This window comes from Micropterus salmoides, unplaced genomic scaffold (genome assembly GCF_014851395.1).
Source record: "Micropterus salmoides isolate LMB-PRFRI ecotype aquatic unplaced genomic scaffold, ASM1485139v1 Ms_hic_scaffold_14, whole genome shotgun sequence".
NCBI lineage: Eukaryota > Metazoa > Chordata > Actinopteri > Centrarchiformes > Centrarchidae > Micropterus > Micropterus salmoides.
In genome coordinates, this window is record NW_024040485.1 from 19069176 (window position 1) to 19091044 (window position 21869).

The 21869-nt window shown below is 40.3% G+C and overlaps 2 protein-coding genes and 1 long non-coding RNA gene across 3 annotated transcripts in view; 1 reads left to right on the forward strand and 2 right to left on the reverse strand.

The window, feature by feature from the left end:
• Positions 1 to 3789: 3789 nt before the first annotated feature.
• LOC119902897 lies at positions 3790 to 8071 on the reverse strand. The gene is made up of 3 exons (XR_005444379.1): positions 6735 to 8071; positions 5836 to 5926; positions 3790 to 4124 (listed from the first exon to the last, which is right to left on the reverse strand). It is a non-coding gene; the product is annotated as an uncharacterized LOC119902897 (long non-coding RNA).
• Positions 8072 to 8088: 17 nt separating this feature from the next.
• Positions 8089 to 13679, forward strand: zgc:85843 (uncharacterized protein LOC405880 homolog). Its single transcript, XM_038719282.1, has 10 exons — positions 8089 to 8421; positions 9549 to 9652; positions 9746 to 9843; positions 9962 to 10065; positions 10149 to 10231; positions 10317 to 10441; positions 10668 to 10769; positions 10897 to 10989; positions 11082 to 11201; positions 11295 to 13679. Exons 1-10 carry the CDS (start codon positions 8330 to 8332, stop codon positions 11502 to 11504), a joined length of 1131 nt encoding a protein of 376 aa, XP_038575210.1. The 5' UTR covers positions 8089 to 8329; the 3' UTR covers positions 11505 to 13679.
• Positions 13680 to 14024: 345 nt separating this feature from the next.
• Positions 14025 to 21869, reverse strand: part of LOC119902896 (neurocan core protein-like) — a 46744-nt gene continuing 38899 nt past the window's right edge. Inside the window, 6 exon segments of the mRNA XM_038719284.1 lie at positions 14025 to 15270; positions 16067 to 16249; positions 17329 to 17473; positions 18156 to 18238; positions 20744 to 20850; positions 21063 to 21114. Coding sequence (XP_038575212.1) covers positions 15152 to 15270; positions 16067 to 16249; positions 17329 to 17473; positions 18156 to 18238; positions 20744 to 20850; positions 21063 to 21114 — 689 coding nt within the window. The 3' untranslated portion in view covers positions 14025 to 15151.

Consider the following 21869-nt stretch of genomic DNA (forward strand, 5'->3'; position numbering starts at 1 on the left):
CTGGCAAGTAGATTAAGGGGACATTCTTACATTGGCACCCTCTTCTGGGGCTGTGGTTGCCTTTTAGTCCAAAAGTCTAAAATTTTACTAAAAGTGCTATAATTAAAGATAGGACAAACTGCTGACTTTCTGTTTGTGTCTATATGTAGGTACACACAGGTGTAATTGGGAAATGATGTTAGATTTTGCCAGATCAGGGGAGAAGGAAGGAAATACCATTTTGAGGTACTTCTTGTAGCTACTTCTGTACTTTTCACTCCACCACATTTATTTAAGATAAAGACAAATTAAGATGTTACAAACAAAATATGATCCATTTTTACAGATAAAACTACCAAGTACTTCAAATTAGCTCCACTTTGACAAACAACATTAAAGTAACGCTTACATATTAATACATCAATTTAATGATCCAATAATATATAACAGTATAACACCGGCATTATGAATACATTTTCTTGCTGATACTTGTGTACTTTAAGTGAAACTTTGAATACTTCTAATGGAGTATCGTTTTACTATAAAATTGGTACTTTTGCTTATGATTCGAATACTACACAGTGCCAATAGGCACAGAGTCTAGTCAACTATTGTTATACTATATTTGTAACCCAAGATGTACACATTTGTGTGGCATAAAGGTGGTGTAAATTGTGTTTTTCTGTTCATGTACTATAGTTTATTTATACAATTTGCGTATATAGTCATTTTTACAAACGTAATTTGTGTATATAGTCATTTTTACAAACGTTGACTCTGTTTACATACTCATACAACTTTTTTTTGTCATTTTGACATACTTTCAGATTATGATTTTTATGAAAATCATTCATTTCCATGCAACAGTAAGTTGGGCTGTTATTTTGTGCATCCAAAAAAAATATATTTCTCCCTAGAGATTACATCCCCCCACAATTTCCAATATGATCAATCAATTTTAAACATCCTAGTGTTGACATTTGTTTTGTATATATATTTCTAGTTTTGTAGACTAAGATCTGGCTTGTGAGTGAATAGAGCTCCACATATAAGATATAAATGGAATTGAAACATTAAAAATTTAGAATTTTCCCACTTGTGTTTATTAAAATTAGGCCATTCTGCAACTTTATCTAACATCAATCTGCAGAACAGTGGCTCTGTGGTTAGCCCTTTGCATCACTGCTAGAAGGTCCACCGTTTCTTTCCTGGCTAGGTTTGGATTAGGGAATACTTGTGGAGTTTGCATCTTCTCCCCATGTTTGCGAGGGTTTCTTCTGTTTGCTCCAATTTCCCTTGGCCAAGGCACTGGTTTAGATCTGGTATTGGTCCCCAGGAGCTGCATTGTCGCTGCCCACGGCTCCTAATAAGGATTCGTTAAATGCAGAGAACAAATTTTGCATACGTTGTACTGTGACTGTATTGTATATGTGACAAAAAAGTTATAAGATACACCTGACAGATTGATCTGTCATAGATGCACTACAGAGGAAACATAAAGATCAGTCATTCACAGAAAAAGAAACTTTTAAGCAATATTTTAAGCAATCTTTATCATTGATGAGATGATTTAAGGATTATTATTTTGCTTTGTTTTGTTTTTTATCTCTGACCACCAATTTCTGCTGACATTCCTGTGTGTAATGTGGTCCAAGTCTATTTATGAAAATCAGCTGCAGTTACCACAATAACCACTAGATGTCCTCATAAGACCACTGTGCGCTCAAGCATTTAGCACTTCCAGCAAGCGATAACCGCTTTATCTACAAAATCACAACACATTTTCAGCCTTACAGAGTAATGTTTAATTACAGCCATTCGCTTTACTTCTCAGCGATCTCAGTATGCATACAATCACACCAGACACATCAGGTCTGCATCAACTAAGTCTCTAATATGATGTCATCTTTTCCCTCATTCTCCGAGCATCTATGTCCTCTTCCCAAAGACCACGCGGGGTCCTGTCTTGCTCCCCCGAGGTTCTGAAGAGATGATCCAGATGGCAGGGGCTTTTATGAAGTCCCTGTCGACCATCTTTTCCTCTTCAGCAAGGGCCATTGCCTGTAGTTCAGGGGAGGTTTCTGGGCACCAATCTGCCATGAACTTATCCTTGGCCTCACAATAGTTCACCACCACTTCCTCAGGCTGCTCCCCACACAGCAAGTCTGGAAATCCGAAAGAGAGTGGAAATGTGTTTTTGTATAAAACACAGAACACTTTTAGTATCTTCTGGCTTAAGGAGTACTGTACAGCAACAAACCTGCAAAGTCATGGATGAGGTCTTTGATGAGGTGACCAATGATGGCATAAAGAACACCCAGCACGACAGTGATGGCTATGAGCAGGTAGAAAACATAGGTAGGCAGGTGGACAGCATCCCGAGAGGGGGGCACATAGTTCTCAAAGAGGACCGTCCCATCTTCTTCCTTGTACCGAACGTTTAAGCTCTCCCCCAGCGCGTCCATTGCTGTCTGGGCGTCTTCAAAACTGCTGTCAGCTAGGGAATCCACTTAATACCTCGGTATCATCGCTGTAAAGAAGCCAGCACAAAAGTTTCATCTCACAGGTCTTTCGATGCAAGTCACAACAAGATCAGAAGGAAATACTACATTCTCCAACTTTAAAATCAAAGATGTGTCTACAGTATTTCTACAGAATTAACCTCATTGCTTCACATAATTTAAGACAATGAACATACATTATACTTTCAACAAGCAAGGAAGCAGGCAATGATCCTCCAATTCACTTGGTGTCTTTACACTCCTGGTTAAACACTACACAGAGCAAGTAAGACTTACCTAAAAAGTACAGCTAGGCCTATCCATCTGTCACCCGGACAAATTCTTCATTTTGTTTCCCTGTACAAACTCTTGATCTGTCTGCTGGAGCTACGCAGATGGAAACTAGATTAGCTGCAGCGGCTTGAGGTACTCAAGGTCAGAGGAATGATGCTGCGAGCAGTTTCCTAATTAGGCAGAGAGTTTTTACCTGACACATACAGAAAATCATGCAGATCAATAATGTAGGTATCGGTCTGTCTTAATCTGTCATAATGTTCTTCTACTTGCATATCAAACTGTACTTAATATGGCTAATAATCTTTGGTCCTCACAAATAAGGTCAGTGCCCCTTATACAACCAGGTATTATAAGAAGGTAAGATGGATTAACAGATACAAGACATAACAACAACTCTTGTATTATCCATTTGTTTACTGGAGAGAAGCTTAGTCCAAAACAAGAACAGGGAACAGGGAAAATGACATGATTTTTTTCTTCAGCGATACATTTCAGCAACATGTGTCACATAGTGGGTTAATTACAGCATGTTAACAGTATGACAGTCTGCCTGGTCAGTGAGGAAAATGTACAGAAATGGCAACTTATATGCAGTTTTACAAAACTTTCTTGGCAAATCTGACATTTTCATTGAAACGTGTTTTAAAGTTGTATACTTTCAGATATAAATGTCAGCTATTAAAATAGGATGTAATTTTTGACGGCCCACATTAACATCTTTGTTCACATTGTACATCATTTATGTTTTTAGCATGAGAAATTGTTTGGGCAGCAAACAATAATGTAGTGCAATGTATTTTGAATGAGTGACAATATGGACCAGGTTTATATACAATTTTAATAAGCAACCAAAGTAAGCATTTGTTTCTTAGCAAAATCACTACAAACTACAAGTGTGTTGTAAATAAAACAAAATTGCCTTAGCTTATGCATCACTACAGCAAAGCGACAACACTGATCACTGCACTGAAATGACATAGAGGACAAAAACTAATCTGAACCACTGCTGTACCACTGCTGTAAAAAAAAAAAAGCAATGTTGCAAAAATCAAAGTGAAGTGGCATAAGGGGTCATGGGGCAGGCGAATGTCACACTATGAATAGATGTTCTTTTTTCTCCAGTGTATGATGAAGCGATGGCGCTTTTCAGTGGGGGAGGGGTGGATGGACGGCGGCAGCCTCCGCTTTCCCGGTTGAAACCAGGCAGCGGCCCAGCCTTTTCCTTCTCTATCTCCAGCTTGTCTTTCTCCATCAGCTTACTGGAAACGCTCTGTCGCCGCTCTTCTTCTATTTCTGTTCTCCCTTCCTCTGAATCATCTTCCACTGGTTTGGGCCCAAGAATCCAGTCTGTGAGGAGAGAACAAAAAATGTGAGAATGAAATGAAATAAAACCTGTGTGTTTCAAAGGGGTACTCTACCGATTTTACACATGAAGTTCAGTTTACTTGTCATCTCATTAGAGATGCTATTGAGTTGCATTATGTGAACTGTAGGATCTAGTGTTTTGGGGACTAAATGTCTGGATATTCGTGGAAGAAAAACAGAAAATCTGCAGAGTACACCTTTAAACCTTTCAGCAGCAGTCATTTAGTCAAATTTGAATCATCAGGCATTAACCTTAATGGTAGAACAAGAAAAACGTTGACCTCTGCTCACAAACATCAGGGTGAACGTGAAGGAGGGTCATCAAGCAACATGGTCACCCATAAGGGGAAAAAAGGGAGAAGACAAAACACTGATACGGCCTTGGACCAATAACTCAGGGAGAGAAAAGGACTCAAAGACACGGCAAACATGGACACGAGAGTGGAAAGAGTGACAGGAGGGAGAGGACACCAGTCAGGGGTTACCTGCCAGGTCATGCATCAGATCTTTAATCAGATGTCCCACTATGGCATAAGTGGCAACTATAACCAACACCACCCCAACTAGGACATAGACTACATTGCGCGGCAGAGTTATCGCATCTCTAGCCGGCGGTACGTAGTCCACGAAATAGGCCTCCTCCTCCTTCCTTCTGGACAGCTGGAGGAGCTCTCGGTGCTCAAACACCAGCTGTGTGAGGTTCAAAAGCAGAGACCCAACTGGCTGTTGGTTCATGGTTTTGACAAGGGTATAGCCTGCTCAAAGAATGTGATGACGCTTCAGGGCTGTTTCCTTGGGTCATCCGAGCTCCGTCATGGCACTCTGAAAACTTGGGAAACAGGTGATATGGGTGCATCAGAGCCAAGGAAGAAGAGTAACTGAGCATTTTCATATTTTCTAAAGCTTGGAAGAATAGCAGGATTGATGACAGGTGGAAATGTCAAGATGGTTCAAAAATAAGAATGCGGTCTTTTATGAGTGACAGCTCTCTGTCACAAAGTAGTGCTTCAAAAATGTAGTTCACCAGACAACAAAAATGTGATGCCATAAGTGTGCCAAGTCTCCTAATCTTTTGTCTAGACTTAAATCCCAGCATTCCTCCTTCTAGTCTTTTGGAGAGGGGTCCTCGGTCAAATATCCAGGGGAGCGAGGAGCGTGAGACGGAGGAGAGGTGAATGTAGGACAGACAGAGTTAATAGGATTGAGTCTGTCACAAAGCAATATCAGCGTTCCATCTGTTGGGATTAAAGATATGAGCGAGGAGAGGTGGACAGTAATACACCAAAGAGGCTTATGGTCCTGTTGCATATATATATGTATGTGTGTGTGTGTGTGTGTGTGTGTGTGTGTGTGTATGAGAAGCAAATATTACAGTAAACCCCACTTTCACTTGGGTTTAAACTGACATCACTTTATGAATATTCCATGCTTCAAATCAATTTTGAGCACAGCAGGTCCACTTCTTCACACATGTCACATAATCCCACTGATATTTCAAAATGCAGTCAAAATGAAATTTTCCTGGTTGAATTGGCCACTAAAAATACCTGTGGGTAGGAAAACTGTATCATGAAATGTGACTTATGAGAGACTCATGACAAAATTTAACAGATGAAAAGCAACAAATGTTGATGAAGTAAGGAATTTGTTAGATGTTACCGCAGGGTTTTAGGGCGTAAGGAATACTCCTTACCTTGTAATCAAGACTTGAAACTCCTCAGCTCTTTTCTGTGACTTGTGAATGAAAGGACTTCCAAATGGGTGCGTGCTGTGCTCAGTTGGCTCTGGAAATAACCACAAAGACAAGGCAGAAAGTTAAGATCATGCAAACAAATTGCTTACTGTAGTGAGAGCAAAAAAAACAAAAAACACAAAAAAACAAAAAACACAAAACAACAACAATGAAAACACCCCACCATCAATGATTTTTCTCTACAAGTGGGCAGGTATAGAGTGATCCAAAAATAAGTTTTCATCCTCCCAGGTCTTCTTGCTGGAACATTGTAGATGTAGATTGCTTCTTTAGGGAGTTGCTTCATCTTCTTTTTTTGTCTTGGATAGTTTGATATACTGAGTAATGAGAAACTGCCATTCATAGACGGTAACGGCAATATTTGCCAAGAGAATGAACCAAGAGACCGGGTGCAGGCCGTAGTAGAAGACGTGTGTCATGTTGTGCAGTAGAAGATGTAAAGAAGTAAAAAAGAACAAAAAACTGAAGAAGTGATATAACGAAAGCGCAGTGTGAGGTCTCTGAATGTGTCTTAGGAGAGGTCGTCTGGGGAATAAGGCTGTCTGTGTCATTATCAAGGTGTTCAAGGTAATCCTTGACAGGATTTGGTCGACACATGCCACTGTCATCAGCAACACCTTTTGGCCGAGTCAGCAGATGGCAAAACAGAAGATAGAGTTAATTAAGCATCACCTGAAGCGCATGTTGACATTGAAGTGTAGCGCGGTTTGAACAACTAATTCACACTGTAAGCCACAAATACTACAAGAAGACAAAACAGATAATAAAAATAAAGAAAATTAAAAATAAAAAATTAAACACATTTTCCTGTTTTAGATAAATAACACAAATGGCATTACCTGTAAGAATGACTCCCTCCTCATTCACTTGCAGGATCAATTCAGTTAAGTAAAAAAAAAGGTAAGTTAACCAAAAGGGGTTTCCAAATCTTCTCCATGCAATACAAAAAGCAGATTGAATGCAAAAGCAGACTCAACAGAAAGCACTACAAGATGAACCGCTGTTTCTGACTAGATCTAAGCAAAAAGGAATGACACACAGTCATTCAGTCAGTCCATATTGACTGTGTCTCCCTCAGGCTGCGGTGACCACCTTCTGGGGTTTGTCTTCTGGCTCGTCCAGCCACCTGAAGTAGGCATCGCCCAGGATGAAAATCCAATAGAATACGGTCAGAGAGGTGTTTGCGGTCACAATGCCGATGATTAAAGGGTGCAACATGGTGGCAGACTTGTTGGACTCTTTAGGAATCTGTGTCACCTCAATAAAACCCGTCTGCTGTGTGGGGGCGAAGGGTTGTCTGTACGTCTGATTGAATCGCCTCTCCGTCTGCTTCTACCCTCTTCATGGACACCCCCCACTCACACACTCTCTCTTTCCACTGGTCACTAAGTTTCTGTGGCAACAGTAGCATAATCCTCTTCAGCCGCTTTGTTACAGAAGATAAAGTTGATTTAGATGTAGGCTTTACAAACGTTGTTCACCCATGCAATGTGCATAATTCACATTTATTTATAGTATGCAGAAAAAAAGAGTGTTATGAGTCAGTATTTTGTAAAGAAATTTTTTAAGAAATGTAATTATTGTATGATTATTGTTAAACAACCCCCCTGACTGGGAAAGAAAAACACATAATCTTTGTTGTGAACTTCATGTTCTGTCTCAGGTATAATCCAGAATCTAATCAAGACTGAAGACATCAGATGGAGGAGTTCTTAATCTTAAATCAAACAGGACAGATGGCTCCTTAATCAAAACCCAGGAGCTACAGGAGGCCTGACAACACTTTTTTTTTTTTTACTTCTGTCATTACATAATCATCTCGTGTACCTAAAAGCCATAAATTGGTTGAAATTAGAAAGCAAAACCACAAAAGTGTAATTAAGTGTCTGGGAAAAGTCATCAAGGAAACGTGAGAAAACTAACCCCGACTCTCCACTAGATGGCAGGCTGTACACGTGTTCGCTGAATGGCGAATGACCCATAGACTGTAACCGAAATGGTTTCCTAGTAGCATGTAGAAACGCATTGCAGAATTCACTTGTAGGCTAATTGCGTAACAAAATAACTGCAGCCACATATAGCACATACTTCAATAAAACACGTTCGTATTATACGCATTACGCGTGATTCAGCAGTCTGAATCTGAACTTTGCATCTGTCTCCCTTTAAATTTTCACTCATTAGACCCCTGAGGTGAACTTTGAGACCTGGGCTACCAGATAGTAGGCTACACGTATTGGAGCAGCGGCCTTGTTTTTATCACAGATCAAAAGGCAACGGGTGACACTCCTTTTAATGATCTCCTTCCCTCGGCGTCAGCGGAGAGGACACTGGCTTCTAACATGCCTCACTTCGCAACCACGCGTGTTTAACAGGGATTATTTCTATCTGGACATTTCTTTTCTAAAAGCGGTCAAACAAGAAGTTTTCAACAATGAGGCTGCCGGTGGAAGTCTGCGTGTTTCTTATTTCTCTCTTGGCTCCTGGAGTTTTGTACACCATGAACAACATCCCTGTGCTTCAGCAGTAAGTGTGCATGCACTGGCTCTTTGGATAATTACACTCTCATCTTCGCGCTGTGGAGGCACCGCACAGTAAAGCCACTGATATAAAAGGAGGTTTGGCTAGGGCGTGTTTATCATGAGGTAACCTTGTTTAAAGTTGCTGTCAAGGTGCTTAAAGCCGACACACAAAACTTAAGCCTTAAATATGGAAATAAGTGGATTTAGGGAAAATTTTATTAACTCGTAAAAAGTAAAATGTAGACTAGTAAATTCATGTTTTACCTTAAGTGTACAATAAATATAAAACAAATCATTCAAATTCGTCAGTGTTCCTTGTTGCTCCTAAGATCTGTGCAATTGATCCTTAGAGATGCACTTTTATGATTTAATTATAAATTCTTTACTTCATTAGATCACGTGACTTTGATAGCTGTGTACAAATCTTGACCAGTGTTGGCATACTCCTAAGCAAACCTGAGCTTTTGAATTACACCAAAGAAAACCTTTCTATTCAATAAGTCAATGAGTTGTTGAATTTGAAATCTAACTGAGAGTGGGGAGACGCTTTTAAGGGAGTAGATGAGTGTGGACAGTTTTGAGTCTAATGAAAGAGTGCTGCATCATTTTTCTGAAAACAAAATGGAGGAACCAACAGGAGTTAAAATGAATGGTTTCTAGGGTTGTTGACAATCAAAAGCCTTTGATTCTAACCTCCTTTCTCCTTTTATGGTTACAAGGACAAATATTATTATCATCAATTATCAATCTAAATTAATCGAGTAGTCTTTGATTTATAAAATGTCAGAAAATATCTATTAATGTTTCTAAAGCACAAGGTGACCTCCACAAATTGCTTGTTTTGTCTGACCAACAGTCAAAGATACTCTTTATCACAAAAGATGCATAAAAGATGCATAAAACCAGCAAATCCTCACAACTGAGAGGCTGGAACCAAATCATGTTTAGCATCTTTGCTAGAAAAAAAATACTTAAATGTTAGTCAATTATCAAAACAGTTGCTTTGCTGATTTAATTTGCTGTCCATGATTGAATTGAGTCAGTGTTTCATTTCAAGTTAAAATATTGGCTGGGGTGTAGACTTGCACATTAACTAATGTATGAACTCTCGCTGTCACTGTTACTCCTCAGACCTCTTCCTATCCTGGGAATGGGAATGGTCATCCTGGGATTGGTTCTTCTTCTCCTCCTCTTCACTGTGGGAAACAAGCAGAAAGTGGACCCCTTATTCTATGGTACAACCATAAAAACACACACCTTCAAACATCTGTCAGTGAAGACAGGGTAGAGTGTTGTTTTTTTCATTGTGCCTCTTTGTGTCTGCCCAGTATTTGCAGAGTTTTCATTCGCTTGCATGGTGGGCCTGACGAATGCTTTAGAGCAGGATGGGTTCATCTCTGGCTTCATAGGCTTCTACCTAAAGATGGTAAGAGAAGCTACACAGAGCTAAACCGTTTCCCACTCTAAACTACTTCCTATATATTTCAGAAGTTTATAAGTCCAAAGTAAAAGTTTAAATTCATCATGCCATGCTGTATCTTCAGGGTGAGCCTCATCTAAGTACCGCCTATGCTGTGATGATGTCTTACTGGGAAGGGGTCGTTCACTTCCTCCTCTTCCTCGCTATCATCCACCGCATGTTCAAGGGGTAAGCTGTGGCGTCACCATCACCCATCTGCAAAGTCTTCTTTGAGTCCTCAAATGAAACCTGTTGATTTTCTGTCCACGCAGGAAGTCGTATCGCAGCCTGGGGCTGCTGTGGGCCGGCTCCTCAATCGCCCATCAGATCGTCCTCATCCCGGGAGTGTTCATTGGTGAGAGCTGCATACTGAGAGTTTCATCACATCGGTGTTTGTTGTTTGTGCATGTCTCCTATTGATGATGTTCTCATTTGCGCAGGTAAATATGGGTCTAACATCCAACCAGCATTCTGGAGGAACATCCCCTTCTTTTTGGTGCCTTTCTGGGCGGCGTCCCTGCTCTTCAGCAGACCCAGAGAGATGCCAGTCGTCACAGCAGACAAAGTCAGTTTCAGCAGTGAAGACATTTATGATATTCTGTGTATCTGTAGAGCAAAGTAAAAGCAAAAATTTAAGAAAAGGATGAAAAAAAACAGCATTTTGTGAAGCTGTTTCCTCACTTGCTGAAATGTTGCATATATTTTTTTATACACAGACACCAGGCCTAAATGAGCATTTGAAGTGATTAAATATACAGTACATTTTCTGAGATTTGTTCTGTGTTGACTAGATCTCAGTGGAGCAAAAGAAAAGTCTGCTGTCTCGACCTATTGACCTGCTTCTGTCACTTGTGTTACTCGGAGCAATGGCCTTCTCTGTTTTCAGAGGCTTTGTAAGTATAACGACGTGGAAGCTTTTCTGCATCTGTTCGGCATTTCTGCTTCTAAATGAACTCACTGAGACGTGAGGTCACATGTATAGTATGGAAACTATAACTCACTAGTCCTGCTCTGCTCTAGGTAGTGCTGGACTGTCCTCTAGACGCCTGCTTCACCTACATCTACCAGTACGAGCCCTACCTCAAAGACCCAGTTGGCTTTCCGAGAGTTATGGTCAGTCTGGAGAAAGACACTGGATTGAATCAAATATACTGTGTGTTCTTGTCGAAAATCATAGCTGATCCTTCTGTGCACCATTACTACAGATGCTGGTGTATTTGTTCTATACTCTGCCCCTGCTCACTGTCTTCATCTATGGCCTGAAAACACCTGGATGCAGCTGGATGTTGGACTGGACCATCTTCTTGGTTGGGGCCATGGCTCAGGTAACTATGGTTATTATGTCTTTGGTGTTATTAAAATTCCTTGAAAAAGCAAAATACAGTATTAAAGTTGACTTCTTCCTGCTGTTCTCTCAGACCCAGTGGTGCCATCTCGGAGCATCTCTGCACTCCCGCACTCCCTTCACGTACCGAGTCCCAGCAGACAAGTGGTGGCCTGTTATCACCCTCAATGTGCTGCTCGCTGCTGCACCGGTTCTGTTGGCCCTGCGCTGCCACACCAACCCCGCTTATTTTATGAAACCTGTTCCCAAGGGACAGGCCAACAATGAGAAGAAGAAAAACTAGACCACACACCAGCTATTGACTGTCGAGGAATACTTCATGCTGTGACAAGGCTAATGTTTTCTGGGGACTCTCGTTGCCGCACAAACTTCATTAAACACAAAATATTTCAACCTAAAACCGAGAGGAAATGTAAAAATGCTGCTGTCAGACTCAACTGTTCAAAATCAGTCACCTCGCGCAGCAGCACTCCCTGCATGAACTATTGGACCCTGATAAGAAGGCTGTTCATTGAGGTGAGGACTGTGATCAGATTGCACGGCTTTCAGGTGACTCATGCAGATACCCATTTGGTATCTTCCCAAACTAAGACTAACCTGGATCATACAGGTCGGCAACACAATACTGGAGAGTGACAGTCATCATTATACATCTTTCTATGCAGAAATCCTCACCACTTGAGCTTGAGGCTAATTTTTACTGATCCAAAATTGTCAGTAAAAACTATCACAGCTTTGAAGGTTTAAAATAAATGTGAATATAAGAAGTGTTCATAGGATTCAGTAAATAATGCTGCTGAATAACAAAGAGTTGCTGATAAAGGAGACACTCGCAGATATTATTACTCAGTTAACCAGAAAAAGTCCACCTGGTGCCTTTATGTAACATATTTTTTATCCTACTTGTTGTCACTGGGGCCTCAACTAATGACTATTTTCTGATTAACTGATTAATCATTTGGTTCTACAAATATCAAAAAATAATGAAAAATTTCCAGCATTTCCTAAAGCCCAAGGTGACATCTGACCAACTGTTAAAAATCCAAAGATATTCAATCTGCAATTATATAACAAAGAAAAGCATCAAATCCTCACACTGTAGAAGCTTAAATCAGAGATTATTTGGTGTATTTCCTTGATAAATTAATTGAATACCAAAATAGTTGTGACTGCATCTCAGTGTGGTTTTCCATGTTTCATCTTCCTCTTTATTTTGTACAATAAACAAATCATCTAAATCGGGCTTGTTTTTGTATAAAAAATGGGATTAAGATGATTTGAGCCGACCAGTTGTAACAGCATTTGATTAAATTACATTTGCATCAACCTTTTCTGTTTTGGCATTATCTCTATTGGTTGATGTGCATGTGCACTTAAATAAGAAAACCAAAGTTGATCATGAATCTAATGTTGGATTCTGAAGTTATCTGCAAATGGAGCAGTTTGCTGGTTTAACAGAACTATCTCTTCAGATGTCAATACTGCCTCCAGTTGGTGATGTCATTGTGCCTTGTGTGCGGTGAACTCTCCTGTCAAATTGATAAGAGCTGAACCCTGGATTTAGGTGAGCTGTCAGCCACAACAGCCACACAAATGATCACATGACACGTCGGCCAGCTGTCCATGGCCCAAACAGTTTTTTCTCCTGGGTATGTTATTTTTTAAATAAAGTGTAGTTTTCACATGAATCAATGAATCAATATTGTCCAGGACTGTATATGATGCATAGATCATTAATTTAATATTTTATGTGAGAGGGGGTGTGAACGTGGAACGCAGTTCACATTTCAGTTACACACAGTAGGTTTTCAAGTTAAGTGTTTTAGATGCAGTGTTTTGAAATGTGAAAAAGTAATTTTAGAATATATGCCTGGCACTGCAGAGACTACATGTTCAGTGGGACTAAAACAAATTATAATAACCCAGTTAAATGGACAGAAAATGGACAGACCTTGCACATCTCTTGAAAATGATCCGGGTTTAGAGGGTCTACATGGATTTATGATATACTATGCACAACTTAAGTCAACTGCTTTTAAGATTTATCTTAATTTTTCTGATCAAACTTTGGGATCAAATTAAGACCATACTGTAATTCATCTCAAGAAAATTCATTATTGTTGAGTGTTGGACTTAATTGATTTGTTTTTTATTTTACACTGTTCTGGCAAGCACATTCATTTATGACTTCTCTTTTTTTTTTAAATACTCACAGACACAACAGAGATGTGTAAAAATTACCTTGTGAACCAAACAGGATGAAACTATTGCTCACTGTGCCGCGCAATGTGTGCCGTGCAAGTGAGTGGCAAAGCTCAGAAAGGTTAAGCCAAAAACAAAGACTTTCATCTGCTGGGGTACCAAGGTGACATGGCGGAAACTATCTCTCAGCACAACAGCACTTTCCTGTCAAAAAGTAATGGATTATAGGATCTCTACACTAGTTAAAAAAAAAACACAAAAAAAAACTTTACCGCCATGCTTAGACACAGTGGTGCTTTGAGCTAAATACTAACATGTTCACAATGACAATGTTGCCATGCTGATGTTTAGCAGGCGATGTTTACCATCCTCACTAGCATGTTATGCTAACATTTGCTAATTTAATAGCAATCCATGTAATAACTGTTGAAACATTTCACTCAAAACACAAATCTCAACCTCATGGAGGCGCAGGAGTAAAAGTCAGTCGGCTTTATCCAGCATAAATGTCTCTTTAAAAATGTCATGGCAATCCATCCAATTGTTGAAATAATGTACTTCAGTGTTGGTTTGAATAAAAAAACAAACAGAAATGTAGTTGTTGTTTTTTTTTTACTTTATTAAGAATGGAATACAACAGCAGGACAAAAAGTCATAAGAACACCAAAAAAATTGATGACTGATCAAATATCAATGGGACCAAAGGACAAAAAATAGTGACATTCTACCCATCATGTAAATGTAAATATAGCCGTGCAAAGATTTAAAGTATTTAGCAATTCAGATACAATCAAGTAGTTATCTTGAGAAAGTATTGTATGTAATCCCATCCACACTATCTATGTCAATGGGAAATAATCATTAGCTGAGAGGGCTTATGGGGGCATCTATTTCATTGGACAAGGTCCAGCTATTGATCAAGGATCAGCCAATAACAAACACCACAATATTTACAATACAGAGATTAGGGGTATTCTAATGATTAATTTTGTTTATTGTTAAGTATTGGACTTATACTGGTATAGAAAAATTATGTTACATCGGCTCTCTGAAGTATAAGTAAGAAAAGAAAGCACATTCACTAGCAAGTGATTTATAATAAATAGTAACATAACACCAAAACACAGCAAATATTAGAAAAAGGCATGTCAGTAGAATAAAATAGACAACGCTAGTCAGGTGCTCTATGGAAAAAGTAACAGCTACAGTACACATACAAAAAGCTCAGGGTTACCAGGGACTGAATGCTATCTTGCATCAATTACATCTGTGCTTTGTAAACAGAATACTAGGATGGGTCATTTATCATGTAGAACAAGCAAACCTTCACAAAGTGACTCAGCACTTTTCAAGTTTTTCTCTTACATGCATACGCTCACACACACTCGCACACTGCTGTTTGAGTTCATAGACAGGAGGAGGATTTAGTGTACTGAGATCTTAGAGAGGGAGTTAGTGTAATAACAGTGAGTTAGTGTTATAGTTAGTGTTCGCAGGGACCTCGGTTAAAGGAAGCAGGGTGAAAACAAAGAGAAGCATCAAAACATCCTAACTCAGGGACAGGGGTTTATGGAGATAAACTGTAAGAAAACCTAATTAATCAGGAGGAATAAAGCTAAACAGAGCATGGTTAGAAGCAGGAAATGGAAATGGGAGTGATGTGAACTACTGTCTGTCTTTATGGGCCATGGTTAGCACCTAGGCATTGCAGATATGGTATTATTTGGTTCAGTAGTAGCTGTGTGTGTCCTCTCTGGCCTTATGTCCATCTCCTCCGTGCCTCCTGTGGCTGCGGCGCTCATGGTGCTGATTGTGGTGGTGGCGTCGGTACCGGTGTGATCGCCGGGCTAAAAGTGGAGGGGGGAAAAAGGGTTTGATGTTGTACATATATTGCAGTAGATCATGTACTGCACATCACAAATGTCATCTGGTTCTTTGTTTGCATATCATTTTGACATATTCATTCTGTTAATTTAGTATTTTAAGAGACCACAAGGTTGTGCTACAGCTCAACTGAAACTGGGATTTGAGGATGATGCTGACATGAAAGAGTCTTGAATTCCAATAACAATAAATTGCAGATACTCTTTTGTTTTTTGTTTTTACATAAACACGTGAATAAAAACATGTTTGATAAGAATCCATTAAATTTGTTTGTAGTGACAAGCTGTTTTGTTTTCTAAATTACCTTAAACATATCTTGTCATATTTCTGTTTAATTTTTTGTTGATAACCAGCCGACATAAACACTAACATATCTACAATAACATAATGTGCACTGCTGCTGCACTCTGGATGTGAGCATCAAAAGCCACAAAGAGCAGAAAAAGAGGCCATTAGGCTATATGTAACCAGGAAAGCCAACTAAAAACAAATCATTATTTACAACACAGTCTGGCAGAGGACAGGTCAGGAACATAATTATGGAGCCTCCAAGGCAGTAAAAGGTTATCAGATGAGTCAGAAATTGATTACAAAAAATAATTTCATCAATAAACAATACTGTTAGTTAAATAATTCAAATGAAGTGTAAAAATATGAATTTTCCTTTAACCTCAAATCAGTTGGTAAAAAAAGAGGAAAGCTTTTTTCCTTTACATACAGGACACATGACGCAGGTATAAAAATAGACTGAACACTCACACTTTGTGCAGATGATCCTGGGTCTCTCCCAGGTGCCATCGGCTCGGCAGCGAGCGGTGGGGATGTGACGCTGGAAGAAGCCTTCAGAGCACTGGTAGCGTACTACTGCGTGGATGTCATAGTGTGACCTCCGCCGACCTATCAAATGGGCGTTCTCCACTGCAGGCGGGGTCCCGCACAATACTGCCGGAAAAAAATTAAATCAAACCATATAAAACATACTGATAAAGGTTGGTATAAATCCAGTATCAAGTTCTACCAACAGTACATCATGTAGGACCTCCCATGATGACCTAGTATAGTATAGTAAAGTCTCACTTTCCACTTACTATTTGTTAAGCACAAATACTAATACAGCAAAACAGATACATACTATTTCACTAAATTAAATGTTCAAGGCACAACATAGCATGTGTATTTTGCCTCTAGATGGCAGTGTTGAGAAGAGCTGTGAGGCCAGAAGGAGGTAATGGGTATTTGCGCAGACAGGGAGCACAGCCAAACCACAGAGTCATGAGACCACAGCCAGACAAACAAACACTCTCAAACTACTTAATCCCTTTTCTCCCTGTCCTCCTCCATCCTTCTCCATCCTTTTCTAACTCCTCCTGACCACCAGCCACCCATCCCCCACCCCCCTTCTTTAGTTTTCGTTGCATCCCACAAGATCTCACTACTGAGTTCACATTCAGGTCGTCTGAGTCAGGCCACAGAGGGAAGGTGTGGGTGAGTGTTCGGAGAAGGATCAGAGGAATTTCAGATCATATTTGTGAACAAGGCAGTAATTGGCAATAACTGCAGTTCTGCTTTCTGGACAAGTGTAAGTGATCCCCGAGGAGAGAGAGATGGCAATAAGAGGAAGACTGAGATTGATATTGCTCTCAAAAATCAATACAAGATTGAGACTGAATCACAATCTTCACTTAAGTTTGTGTTTGTCTGCAATTTTTCCGAGCATCTGCTGTAGCTGTGACCTTTATTGTAGAGAAAGTGATGTGAAACAGCTATTGAAGTCTGACTAACTACTGACGCTTTGTTCTACATAAAGGGCACGAGGACTGATGATGAGCATTGATGACTAACAGGTGGCCAGCTGGTCAGCGATAACACACAAGCAACCAAATTGTATGAAGAAAGCAAAAACCTCTCGTCATAATTTTATTAAGCTTTGATTTGTTGAGCGTGTCAAACAGGGAGGGACAGCAGGTCATCGTTTGTTCACACTTCTTTTGGTTCTATTCAGTCCAGCAGCATGACAGTACCTGTGCCTTTTTTGCAGATGTAGGGCAGGTTGTAGTTGCAGGGCACGTCGTTCCACTTGCCATCCTCATGGGCAATGGTCACCACACAGTCCTCACCTCCTGCAAAGAAGTTATCTGGCTGGCTCTCCCTCCAGTTCTCATATACCTGCAAAACAGCAAACAACAGAGTTGAGCTGCATTTGCTTTCATTTGTAAGTACCGAATCTCCAATCTTCTCTCCAAAAGATGAACACTGTTGCTTTCAGAAAGATGCCATTTGTAACATTCCACATGAGATTTTGCGCACACACGCACGCACGCACGCACACACACACACGCACGCACACACACACACACACACACACACGGGAGACACATTTTTGATTAAAATGATTTTTAAAAATTAGCAACTTTTCTCATTTAGTTTCTTACTAAGAGCAATATGAATGTAACATTTTCTGCCAAAGATACAAAGGTTTTGGCTATTTCACAATGGAGTTCTTTAATTGTATTTTACTCTTCTCACTATTTGAAGTGGGCGGGGCTCATCTGAAGTCATGTATTTATGCCCATCAATCAGAATTTAGCAGCATTTTAATCCAAATCTGATGCCAGTTGTGGGGTTGTCTGCTGATGTTGAAAGGCCGCTCTATATCAAATCTGATCAAACCAGACCAACACAGATTATCTGAGTTTTTCAGTGTGAAACTTTTAATCAGTAGCTTAGAATGTTTTTCAATGTTAGCTGGAAGCTTTAGCATTGTTACTAAAGCTTAGAACTGAAGATTTGAATTTTTTAGGGGCTTTAAAACTGGAGTCAGCGGCACAATTCAAAACTGATCACTGACCAGATCGTTGCTGTCAGTCCACTGAAAGTCTTCCTCCACTGTACGGTCATTCAGTCCGATCCAGGCATTGTCATGACCCAGACCTGCAAAGAACAACAGTTCACATGTTCTTTTGACTTAATTACTTAAGTACTTTTGTAAAAACTCTGATATCCATACAAACTCACTGATACATATCTCAAATGTGTTCAGTCTTCCTGTTCTTCTCCCTCTTGTTAATTCCATCATCTTTTATTAATATCATTTCATTTTTGCATAATTCTGCTTGTGACTTCCTTCCTTGTCTGCTTTGCCATCAGTAAGTTAACAAATTAGGAAGACTATGGAAACAAGTTACAGGGATATGTGCTTTTTTATCCTGTTTCCTGCTTCAAAGCACCTTGTTTTGCTATATGATATTTATACTTTGTTTTATTAGGGCCCAAAGCACGAAACATGCAAGGTCCCTATTGCAACTGAAGGGATTTTTTCCCCTGCAAAGTAACCTCAACTTTGGGGGCCAAAACATGCTCGAAAACTCACCAAACATAATTCAGACGCGATGAAAAAATTTGTATTCTATGGGTTTCGCGCATGGGCGTGGCAAAATGGCTCACTAGCGCCCCCTACAGAGCAGCCCCCGGACAAAGTTTCACCTATGTGTACGAAATTTCTGTGGTAGATGTACAAAAAAGCCTCTTGGAGCCATTGCCCAACACCCAACAGGAAGTCTGCCATTTTGGATTAAATTAATTTTTGCCAATTTACACGCGTACTTTAACAAACTCCTCCTAGGGATTTAGTCCGATCGACTTCAAATCTTCGCTGTGCAGTCTAAATCCACTCACAATTAAAAGTTGTACAAACGGTGAGTTTTCGTCCACGAGCGTGCCCGTAGCATGGCGTCCAAAATCAATGATTCGCCATAAAACATGAAGTTGTTGTAACAGTAACAGTTGTTCAGTCCACATGCTCATATCTGCACCAAATTAGGAATGTACTATAAGAGTCCCGCCCTGAACACAGCCACATGCCAATATTCACTCAAAGTCACAGCGCCACCTGCTGGCAACAGGAAATGACACGTTTTATGCTGTAATGTACTGCTCCTAGCAGGTTGGACATATCAACTTCACAACTATCCCAGAAAACCCATTGTAAAACTCGTGAGTTTGCAGTTAACAGCGTGAAACAATATTCACTCAAAGTCACAGCGCCACCTGCTGGCAACAGGAAATGACACGTTTTATGCTGTAATGTACTGCTCCTAGCAGGTTGGACATATCAACTTCACAACTATCCCAGAAAACCCATTGTAAAACTCGTGAGTTTGCAGTTAACGGCGTGAAACAATATTCACTCATAGTCATAGCACCACCTTCTGGCAACAGGAAGTGACCTTCAACGAAGCAACCCCAGTGGCATGTACGAAACGTCTGTGACACGTTTCATGTCCAGACCAAGCAGGAAGCTTCTGGTCTGAGACGTGAATCCAATGCGTAAGTCCCATAAATCTGCATTCTATTTAACGGCCAGCAGGGTGCGACTCTTCTGGTTGCAAAAAAGTCTGGTTTCATTAGAAAGAATGGTACTAGGGTGGTGATGGCACAATGGATAAGACACATGCCTTTGGCGTGAAAGACGGGGGTTCAACTCCCCGCTGTGACCCATCCACCATTGTGTCCTGCAGCAAGACCTTAACCAGTGCTGTTGAAAAAGCTTATTAGGAGTTGGCTGTTCACTGTCTCTGGTGAGTACATTTAGTTTTAAGACTGTTGTTCGCTAGACAAAATTATCAGCCCTGTTAAAATGACAGTTAAGGTGAATATACATATATATTGGTGAATATACAATATATATTGCCGTTAGCTCCACCGTCTCGTCCAAATATGGTCACGTCCGGTGCCGCTGGTTGCAAAAAATCAACATGGTGGCGCCCTGTCGGCCAAACCAATGGGTGACGTCACAATGACTATGTCCACTTCTTATATACAGTCTATGGTCCAGACGTACAAAAAACCCTCTTGGAATGATGCCCTAAATCCAACAGGAAGTCAGCCATTTTGAATTTTGTGGTAATTTTTGGATGATTTACACACTCCGTACTTTAACAAAAGATTTTGCTGTCTAGTCTAATCCCACTGATTAAAAGTTGTACAAATGGTGAGTTTTCATGAAACGGGATGCCTGTGGCGTGGCATCCAAAATCTATGAATTGCCATGAAAGAGGAAGTTGTTGTAACTTCAGTGTACATGCTCACATCTGCACCAAACTTTACGTGATTGAACAGTCACGCCCCGAACACATCTGCCAAAATTGCCAATAATCAATATTCAGTTATAGTCATAGCGCTAAGTGCTATGTAGCGCCACATAGAGGACACAGGAATTGATGATTAACACCTTTGTGTAGCGTCCGGAGCGCGTGGAAAATTCACAGAGCTGGCAGAGCTCCAGAATCTGCAATACAGCTGCCTCACTCCTCAACATGCTACATGTGCGAGGGCCAGCCCAATGCTGCTTGCAGCTTTAATTTAATTGGATTGAATTTGTGTCTTTCATTTTGGTTTTCTTCTTTTTTTTCTGTTTGGTGAATATTACACACATACCATTGATAAACTCCTGCTCAGTGGCGGAGATGATGCTACTGAGGTGGGCACTGTGCTCTCTGCAGTCTTTCTCTGCATCCTCCCAGGTGTGTCTGTGGGTGAAGTACCTGTGGGACAACACAGTGGATATGAAAAGGTATTTTTCATATATTATGCAGCCAGACATGTTTAAATGGTACAGAGCGCTGCGGTAAGTATGTCACGGATAACTCCAGGGTATAAAAGAGTGATGTAGATAGCTGAGACACCTGTGGTTGCAGGTAAATATATTGTGACTCCATTTATTTTAACAGCACAGACAGTTCTTCATCAATCCTACCTGTAGCAGTGGCCGTGGAACTTCCTCCAACCGTGCTCGCAACCTTCTATGTCTATAAAGATGAAGAGAAAGGAGGAGGGGGAATGAGAGAAGCTAAATTCATTTCTTTAGGAGCACGTTAAAGGAAGATAAAATAGTCTGTAAAGATGGAAGGAGAGAGGAAGTTTTTATACTGAGCGTTCTGTCTTATCTGGAGAATAAAGGCTAAAATATATGACTCTGGCATCTTACGTAAATACATAGACTGTAATTATACAGGCTCGTTTTCAATTCACAGCACACATGTGGCCCTCTCTCTGCACTATTAGTATTCATTAATAACACCAAGGCCTGTGGATTCATTTATAACTGCAAAGGTTAGATATTCATTAATTCTCATTATTACTAGAGCACGTCTCACACACACACACACACACACACACACACACACACACACACACACACACACACACACACACACACAAAGGACAGATCTGGAGCTGGAGCTGGAGGTGGCTAAAACCAGTGAGATGATGAATCAGCTCTTGTTTGTGTGTGTGTGCACATGGGTTTGAGTGTGTGGTATGGGGGGTGATTAGTGCCACCTACCACAAAGACACACATGTGAATCTTGCATCATGGTCATGAGACTAGATTGCCTCTTTTTGCTGCCTCTTTCATTACCTAACACTATTCCTGATTTGCATACTTCAATATCACTTCATTGCTAGCTTAGCCTGGTTTGTCTGTGTAGGTTCTCAGTCATCCAGGTCATAGTTATCGTCCCTCATCCAAGATCTTGGATGAGGGATGAAATGTCTTCTAGTA